This window comes from Leucopleurus acutus, assembly GCF_964270905.1.
Source record: "Leucopleurus acutus genome assembly, chromosome: X".
Lineage (NCBI taxonomy): Eukaryota > Metazoa > Chordata > Mammalia > Artiodactyla > Delphinidae > Leucopleurus > Leucopleurus acutus.
The window spans coordinates 51,198,241-51,208,308 of NC_139148.1; the positions used below are offsets into that span (position 1 = coordinate 51,198,241).

Sequence of the window (10,068 nt, forward strand, 5' to 3'; positions counted from 1 at the left end):
GGTTACAGGATGATGGGTAAATTATTTTTACTTTTCTGTCTTTTCAAATTGTCCTCAAAGTGCTTTGTTTGTTGGTTTTTAATCAGAAAAATGCCTCTCACTTGCCAGTTGTTAGAAAGAGAAAAGCAAAAGAAGAGCAGAGTGAGTACATGGGCAGGCAGATCTGGGAGGTTGGAGACAAAATGGAATCAAGGCTTGTTATGCAAGATAAAGAAGGAAAACTAGGTCAGGTTTTAAGATCAGGCCTCCCTGCAGATAGCCCGGTGTGAAGGATGCTTCAGCGCCTCTGGTTCTTCCTTAGTGCACTAACTCGTAGGCCAGGTAAGGATAAGAATGCCCTGTTGTTTTTACTCAATCTTAATCCTCATGAGGTAGCTGTTGTGGCATTGATGCTTTTCACCACGACTTCTTCATACTGTTTTTGTGTCAGTAACCCTTCTGTTATGCTTTTACTTTCCTCAAACTTGGGCAACACAACTGCAGTGTAGCCTTCGGTGGATGGCTAGAAGGGAAATAGAATACTTAATACGGTCAAACGGTAAAAAAAAACAGATAAAAAGTATGTGGATGGGATCTTACTTCCCCAGACCCTTTTACCTTCTCTTGAAGAATAGATGGCTTATGGAGAATGCTTTCATTCACTTCCATCAACCATCCTGTAACACAGCTATTTAAAGAAAAAATTGCTTTGAAGAAAAATATTACCTTCTTTGTTTCCCCAAAATTGTGGTTAAAAAGTAACTCACCTAGACATGGTGTATTCTTCTCCATCAGAGCAGTAAATCTTACACAGAGGTGCAAGTTCTGTTAGAAACTGTGCCCCCTGATAATAAAAGGGAAGAAAAAGTTAATTGATGTACATTTTCACTTTTCTTTGTGAGGCAGCCCTCAGAGTCACAATAGGATATATTCCTGGAATTAGCATTTTAAATAAAAATGACTTAAGTACAGAAAAACCATTGATTTATTCAAATACTTATATACTAAATGCCTCTATGGGCTAGGCACCACCCTAGGCTCTAGAGGAAAAAGCAGGCTAAGACAAATGTGATAATAGGTAGTTTAGTACATATTAAGAATATATTTTATCTTAACTTATTATACTTTATATTTAACTGTACATGAGAAAGCTGCACATAGCCCAGTGTAAAGATTTCAAAAGGGTAGGAAAATCTTACCAATAAGCAGTAATATAAAATTCAACATTATAGAGAATGACAGCAATATTGTACAAAGTTAGTTTCATTAAGATTCCTACCTTATTTTTATATTAGAACTTAACAGAGAAAGGAACTTCTTTATTAGGTCAATCACTAAGACTTTCTGAAGAAGGGATATTTTTCTAATTTAAAAAAATGCAATTTGAGGAATATTTGGAAAACAGAAAAGTTTTAAGTAGCAGATAAGAGTAACTTACCCATTATCCTATAACCCGCTAGCAAATACTACATTTTGACATATGTCTGTTTAAATGTTGTGGCACGGTTATACTTTCATGTACTCCACTGTATGGATACATCTCGGGAGGTTCTGACAAATATCTATTGAGTCGGCCAAAAAGTTCATTCAGGTTTTTCCCTAATGTGAAAAACCCGAGCGAACTTTTTGGCCAACCCAATACAAGGAGGCTCATGGGAAATGGATGCAAGCATGTCTGATGTGTTGCCCTTTTTTTCCCAGGAATTTTTACTGCAGTGAACATCTGAGGTCAAGATGCTGTTCTTTATGGCCTCTTTCCCACTCACAACATTATTAGACAGCATTCAGGTGTTACTGCATGCACTTCACTCCTCTGCCTGTGGGTACTTCGTTTCAAAATACTAGTCAGTGTGACTCCCCACTTTTAGGAGGAGGGGCTGGGGACTTGTCCCAGATGTTTTGTCTACCACTGGCTCTGTGTCAGAAAGAAGTGTTTTAACCCCTTTTTGTCACCTCCCATGGGAGAATAAATGATGGGCAGTGCTGAGATGTGATCAAAGCTTATCTACAGTGGGTTCCATATGCAGGTCCCTCTCTGTTCCTCAGTAGTAACAAAAGTGTTACTATTTTGGACAAAGATTTATCACAGGAACATCACAAGCACTAACTGTTTTACTTGCAATTTGTAGACTTTTAAGAATGGTCTATGCTTTTTAAAGTCCACTTGCTTCTTGAGTGAGGAAAAATCAATAATTATAAGGCAGGTTATTAGGGGCCTTCAGGACTACAAAGGGGAGTATAAACAAGGGTCTTCCAGAACACTGAGGGTAATTAGCAGAAACTCTTAGTATGTACTCAGTAAATGAAGGACCTAAATCACCAACTGAAACTTTCCTATCCAGGGGGGTTTGTCAGGATAGTTTAGTATGGTAATGAGTTGTCCTTGGTGTGATACCCTCCTTTAACAATAAAATGTCCATCCTGCCTAAAGGTGTAGAGGGCAGAGGTAACATTTTCTATAACTAAATACTACGTGGAGGAGGAGGGTGTAGCTAGATGTGTATTAAATTGGCAGTGATTTAGGAATGGGAAATGATACGAAGCAAATACTGTATATTTTCTCAGATTGATTTTTTTTTCACTACCTCAGGACTTTTTTTACTTTTAAGTTCACATGTGAAAATATACGATAAAGAAGTATTGATCACCTAAATTTTATAGAATTCGAAATACTGGCTTAACAAAGCTAGAAAGGACAAAATATCTTGTTATATTGGTATTAGAGTTGTTCTTTCAAAGGCCCAGCTTCTCCATCCTTCATCCTGGAGATGACAGGGATGGTGGCCCAGAAGCTAATATGACAGATAATATACCTTCTGAAATACTTCATTTTGGGGGCCTGAGAATTTCTTTAGAGTTTACATAGTCTTAAAGTCATCTCTAACTGCCAGGGAAGTATGCTGAGCATATATTACTGGGTTCTAAGACTGGCTGGCTCTATCATTATTATGATAATAGAGGATTTAAATAGAGAAATACAGGAACATACCCGCTTAAATTTCCCAGAGACTTTGTTCTGAAGTCTGCTACAGTTGGTACTGATTTGATAGAAAATGCTTTTAATTGCTTTTCCACTTTGAAGAACTAGATGGGATCCTGCCAGTGTGATGACACATATTCTAAGAGGAGCAAAAATTGATCCTGTATTATTGCTTGGTATGATTCTTCCTCCTATAACACCGTACTCCTACTGGCACAAGAATAGCTGAGCTGACATTTGTTTAGTCAGCCTATCATTTCCCCCCATTTTCCTCTGGCTACTATTGTAGCTTAACTGAAGAAAAGAATGCAGTAATAAAAATGGAGAAAATGGGACTGAATTTCCTTCCCCCAAAGGGAAGAGTACCAGAGGTGTTTAGACAGCACTGAGGAGGAAGAGAGAAAAGTAAGGAATGCTGGTATGTACAGGATACCATCTGTGCTTCTACCCTAGCCCTCTCCATGGGCTTAGGCAATTCAGTGGTTAGGCACAGGCTGCTTACTTGAGGTAGTAGCCGACTGAGGGTGTGGTCCTCCATTTGGATGTTTGGGTAACCAAGTTTATTTGTTTAGCGTAGGCACTGCAAGACTCATTCTTGTCAACCAAACTCCTAGTATAAATAATACCATCTCAGTACAGTGGAAGATAATCATTTAATGAATATTTATTCAATACAAGACCGTACCAGGCTACAATGCCAGAAAAATTTTTTTTTGATAATTTAAAATTCCCAATTTTCTTACCGGTTAGAGTGTTGTAGTATACAGTGGTCCTCACAGGGTTTTCCTTTGACATCTAGAAGAAATGAATGAGTCTGATGGCTGTTGAATCAATATTTACTACCACTGCCTAGTACTTTCTTTGGTTCATAGAGGTAGTTAATTATGAAGGTTTGACACATACAACACTGGTATCCCTTCATTACTCAAAACGATATACCTAAAGGCTTACCATAAAGTATTTAAAGATATCTGGTCCAGATGGAATCCTTCATTCGATGTTAAAATGATGATTAACTCTTTGCTCCACCTTTTTTTATCTTCACTTTAAAATGAGTACAATCATTATTTCTATTAGAAAAAAAGTGATTAGTAATGTATTCTTTATTTAAGTTAGTAGCATGTTTTGTTGGTCGATTTTAGAGAGACGAACTTATCCTGGTTCGCCCAGGACTGTCCTGATCTTAGCGCTGAAAGTAATGGATTCCGGAAAACACCTCAATCCAGCGTAAACCAGACGGTCGGTTACACTAAGTCTGGCTAATAAAACGTATGCTATTGTAAAATATTTCAATATTGTAAAAGATGAGTACACCTCATATTATTCCTAAATGAATGGGAGGAAGTTGGGTTACAGGAGGGTCCCCAACGATGCTCTCGTCACTGATATTTGCTGGGTACACAAAGCTATACAACAGGATACCTACTTCTAAGTGGCAAATGTGTAATACCAGCAACTTCCTTTAAGTAAAACTGTTAGATTCTGCTTTCTAAATGACTCTACTCTAACCCACCCTCTTCTCTCCATCCCTATGCCTCTACCTTAGTTTAGACCGCTACCATTTAAATCAGTTTATGTATCACCTCTTCTTGGAGGACTGAGCCCCTCAAATCCCTTTAGGCACTCATGGAGATTGCAACCCAGCTCCTGCCTCTCTCGGGGATCTCACCTTAGTCTACCATCTTCCCGCAAGCAACCCAACCTCATGAACTCGCACTGCGCTCGCCCTACCCAGCATGCACCCTGCTGTTTTCCACGTCTTTGCAAATGCCATTCCCTTGGCCTACAGGGGAACAGAGAGATCCAGTTCCTTCTGACGTAGGGAGGAAGCGCTGGGGAGGGCGCGTGTGGCTTATGATCTGTCATCATAGTCCCTATACTGTCAGACAAATTGGGCCCAGAGGAGACTATTATTCTCCACTTACCCGCTTTGTACCAGCGAGTGAAGTAACGATCCACAAGCGATGGCACCGCGGGCTCCGCAGCCAAGGCGGCCTCAGGGGTCTCGGGCTCGGTAGCCATGGCGACCTCAGGTGCTGCAAACCCCGCCCCCTGGGGGCCTGTACTCTTCCTCCCGCTTGCCACGGAGGAAGGTGTCTTTCCGGCGTGTAGCCCGGGACACGCGCTGTGCGCACGCCTGCTGCTCCCCTGGCTCTGCAGGCTCCACCTACCGGTGCCACTTACTGAGCTTTGGGGTCTGACGTCAAAGCGGGGTTCAAACACAATAGGCTAGTCAGTAGGATGTAGGGATAGGGGGCAGCGGCCAGCGCCGCTCCTCACAAATCTTTGCGGGGCGACGAAGAAGGCAGGCTACAGCCCCCCTGCCTCGCGGCGTCACTCCTGCGCCGCTCGGCGCGTGTCGGGGTATCTTCGCTTGCGAGTAAGTGTTTCGCCGGTCGCCCCTCCGCCCGGCTTCAGCCACTACCTGAGGGGGTCGAGCGGCCCGGCGGCTCGGAGACCCAGTGCGCGTCGCGAGAGCTCAGAAGCAGCGGACAGGGAGAGGCCCGTGCGCAGCCCTGGGCGGACGCACCGCTGTTTGGGGGTCCTCAGAGCGCGGCGTAGGTGAGCGTTCGAGCGACCTAGCTGGGGTGGGGGCACGGAAACGGGCCCTGTCCGCCAGAGGGTGTCCTGATGAAGGGGACCCTTTAGCGCCCAACCGCTGCCTGCTGCTGGTCTGGGAGTGAAGTGCGGCTTGACCACCTCTGCCCTCCTTGAGTCCTCTTTCTGCAGACTTGGCGCCTGCTGCACCCGCGGCCATCAGTGCGCTCTGCGCGGCGCGGCAGGAGGGGGAATGACATGCTGCTCCCCCAGCTGCACACTTACCCAGTCTCCGGATTCCTTGCAGTTGCAGACCATACCGCCGAACCAAGATATGCACCAATTAAAGCGCAACAATGCATGATAGAAGGTGACGGTAGTAGAGAGAAGTTTAGGTACTGTGCTGCGAGTCCCTTCTCGCATCTGCAACTTTTCCTTGGAGATGTTGTCCCCGTGCATTTCCATGTAACGTGGTATCTTATGTGGCCCTCTCCCCCGTTAAGCTGTGACCTCTGAGGAGGCAGTGACTGTCAGTCATCTCTTGTCCAGACTAGCACTTAGCAAGTGCTCAGTCGGTATTTGATGTAGGCCACAAACCGGATCGTAGGATTACGTACTATGTAAAGGATTCAAACTGTACACTGACAGGCAGGGCAGTAACCAGTGAATAGTTTACTGTGAAAGTGTGGGCAAAAGGGAAGCAGACACACAGTTTCAGCTTGGAGGACAGAGAAAGTAGGAATGCCATGTCCCCAGAGGGGAAATTAGTTTGGTGGAGAATAGCAGGTACTTCATTTAACAGGTTGTATTTGATGTGCTTTTGAGAAATCCCTGTGGTAACAGCAGGAGGTTGAGAATGTGAGCTTAGTGTTCAGTTTAGGGAGGGTCAGGGCTAGACATTTAGATCTACTAAGCATATTAGTGATCTGTTTGGTACTTGTGGTCATGGGCATGATAATTAGCCAAGAGGTGGATGGATGAAGGAGCAAGGGAAGAAAATAGAGGCGTTGTCAGAAATTTCAGAGAGGATCCAGAATTGATCTATGGAGTGGAGAGATCTTTAGCACATTTAAGGGCTGAGAAAGGATGATTCATTTGAGGGCAGGGGAGTTTGGAGATTGCAGATGTAAAAGAAAGGGTACTGATAAGCCAAGGTCCTGGGGGAGTTTGGAGGGTTCTCCTTTGCTGGTCTTGAAAAAGAGTAGGACACTTCTGAGAAGGTAAGGGAATAAGGATGATAGGTGTGAAATTTTAGAGAAGTTCATTTTGAGGCTGGAAGGGTTGGGGAGGAAGGAGATGAATGATGAGCTGCCCTTGTGTCACCAAGTCTAAGCTTGTACTGCTCACCACACGAGAGGCCAATAATCGAGAGACGAGTTGCTGGGGCAAGGAATAACGACTTTATTCGGAAAACCAGCAAACCAAGACGGTGGGCTCGTGCCCCCAAAGAACCATCTTGCCTGAGTTAGGATTCAGGCTTCTTTTATACTAAAAGTGGAGTGAGTAAAGTCAAACATTTCCTGGTTCCCATCAGCCTCCAGAGGGTTATGTGTTAATTTCTTCCTCCCTGCAGTCATTCACAGGTGGGCCTGGTCAGGATGTTTCTTGTGAGCTAAACAAAAGTATTTTAGCTTAATGCTCATTACCTGGGAGTCAGGGTTCTGAGAGTTGGGTGATTATGTATAATTTAAGCTTATAGGCTGCATCCCTTTAGTGATTAACTTGTAATGGAATACAAAAGGTTCTTCCCTATTACACTTGGCCGGGGATTTTGAAAGCTCAGTGATTTGAAAACTCAGGTTGTTTGATATGTTTGTCAGTCAGGGTCCAGTCAGGAAAGCAGAAACCACACAATATTTCAACAGAATTTAAAACGAAGAATTGGTTAAATAGCTGCTGGAGGAACAAAGAGCAAAAGGGAGCAGTGAAGTAACTAAAAAAGTAAACTGATGGAAGAAGTTACAACACTTAGCTAGGTCTGAGGATCAAAACAAGGGAAGCCATTGGGGCTATCATGACCTAACCTTGGAGGAGAGGCATTATAAAGCTGATGTTGATAACTCTGGAATTCAGAGGAGTAGCTCCATGTTACTAGATTTCAGGCACCTGGAGGGGAGCACCTGCCTGGTTAGTGCTGGTACCTCTGGGGTGCTTGTTATCATGCTGGTCATGGGAGTGCTAGAGGCTGGGACCAAGGGCCCCTGGAAGGATGAAGGCCCATTGCTGGGGCGATATTGACTGAAACAGCAAGGTAACAGGAAAAAGGGAGTCCTCCTCAGCTCCTTCTGCCTTTGCCTTCCAAATTCTTATGCTGGGGTCCACGGACCCCAGAGCTCCACAGATTGTTGGTGAATAGAATCCAAGTTCACAGGGAGACATTTTGATGCTCTGATCATGGCAACAATAACAGCATAATTATTATTAGTTAAACCAGGATGAAATACACCTGGTCTTCTCTCGCCTGTTTTCATCTCTTGCTACTCTGTCCCGTGTTTACTCCCCTCTAGTCAGACATCCTCTCATCTCAAATCTACCCATCCTCTCAGATCTATGTCAGTGGTCATCTTTATGCTATTTCAAGATGAAAGATAATGTAATTTTTATATGCTTTCAAAAACCAAACGTAAGGTAGATAGCTAGTGGGAAGCAGCCGCATAGCACAGGGAGATCAGCTCGGTGCTTTGTGACCGCCTGGAGGGGTGGGATAGGGAGGGTGGGAGGGAGGGAGACGCAAGCGGGAAGAGATATGGGAATATATGTATATATGTAACTGATTCATTTTGTTGTGAAGCTGAAACTAACATACCATTGTAAAGCAATTATACTCCAATAAAGATGTTAAAAAAAAAAAACCCAAGCTTTCTATATAGAATTAGATCTAAATAAAAAGTCTTCATGGTGTAATACAGGTTCGAATAATTTCTAGAAGTTCTTGAATATAAATGTCATGAAAGCTTACAAGACCATTGTTTGCCTTGATTCTCTTCCTCGCTTCCACCATGTGTGGGCTTGCCTTCCTCTTAACCCACATTTTATGTTGTCTCACTCATACTACACTTAACATTTTATCTGCTATGTAGTATAAGGGTTAACTCATGTTTATACTTTCATTGTCATAAGTATGAAATGCAAGATGAGAGAATTCACCTTGGATTAAGGTAACAAGAAGGCCAGTGTGGACGGTGTAATTGTCACCCCTACCATAAGTTAGGGACTTCCAATTATAGTATAAACCTTAAAGGGGTCTGGATATAAATATACAGCACGTTAACTTTTCTCTTTCCCTCTTAGATAATTTATATGTTAAAACAAGTCTGATTTTGCCAGACCAAAGTAGATTTCCTATTGATCGTTCTTTTCTCAGCTTTTCTATTGCCCTGGTGAAAATCAGGCCGGGAAAGTGGAGTAATGTGAAGTAGTTATATCTGGTTATCAAGCTCCTCGACTTGTTGGTCATCATTTTGAAGTATACTGTTGTAATTTCATAGTGTCTTCTTTTCTCCCTGAGAGCAATAAAAGCTTTCCTTTTCTTTTTTTAAAAACAAATATTTATTTATTTATTTGGTTGTGCTGGGTCTTAGTTGTGGCACTCAGGCTACTTAGTTGCAGCAGGTGGGCTCCTTAGTTGCAGCATGCAAACTCTTACTTGCGGCATGCATGTGGGATCTAGTTCCCTGACCAGGGATCGAACCCGGTCTCCCTGCATTGGGAGTGCAGAGTCTTAACCACTACGCCACTGGGGAGGTCCCATAAATGCTTTTCTTTATTTCTATGTTTGATTTCAATTTTGATTTTTTAATGAAGATATAGAGCCAGATTATAAATAAATGTAGTTGGTGGTATTAAAGTAATTTTATTTTCTTCAACTGCCAGGATATATATGTGGATTTTTATATTATTTTGTAAATCTGTCAAGTTATGAAAACATCCTCATGTGCAAAAATAAAGTGTTTTCTCATTCATTGCATTCTTCTCAACTTTCCTGCAGAATAACTGATCTTAAATCTTTTTTGAAGAGAAAACTCTGAAGTTGAGAATCTTGCCTCTTTCAAAGGGTGAGACTGTAAAATAGATTTCACAGCCTCAATTTGTAGACCATAGATTTACACAATTGACTATGTTGCTACCACTCATCTCTGTGTGGGTTCAGATTAGATCATTTATTTTTCCTTTTTTTCTTGGTTATTCTAATTTCTCTGCTCCCTGAATCATTTTGCTTATATTGGAGTGTCATTTATTGCTACTAAGCTGTTTCTATTTCTCAGAGAAATAAAAGCTTAATCCAGAGATATTTGTATATATTTGCCACATATATACAATGGAATATTACTCAGCCATAAAAAGAAACAAAATTGAGATATCTGTAGTGAGGTGGATGGACCTAGAGTCTGTCATACAGAGTGAAGTAAGTCAGAAAGAGAAAAACAAATACCATATGTTAACACATATATATGGAATCTAAGGGAAAAAAAAAGGTCATGAAGAACCTAGGGGTAAGATGGGAATAAAGACACAGACCTACTAGAGAATGGACTTGAGGATATGGGGAGGGAGAAGGGTAAGCTGTGAAA

At 42.3% G+C, this 10,068-nt stretch overlaps 1 protein-coding gene across 1 annotated transcript; it reads right to left on the reverse strand.

Annotated features, from left to right (window-relative positions):
• Positions 1–364: 364 nt before the first annotated feature.
• LOC309977950 (protein Abitram-like) lies at positions 365–4,981 on the reverse strand (the record flags this gene model as incomplete). The annotated part of the gene is made up of 6 exons (XM_082864327.1): positions 365–502; positions 598–667; positions 747–823; positions 2,969–3,098; positions 3,703–3,754; positions 4,885–4,981. 6 exons carry the CDS (start codon positions 4,979–4,981, stop codon positions 365–367), a joined length of 564 nt encoding a protein of 187 aa, XP_082720453.1.
• Positions 4,982–10,068: the final 5,087 nt, after the last annotated feature.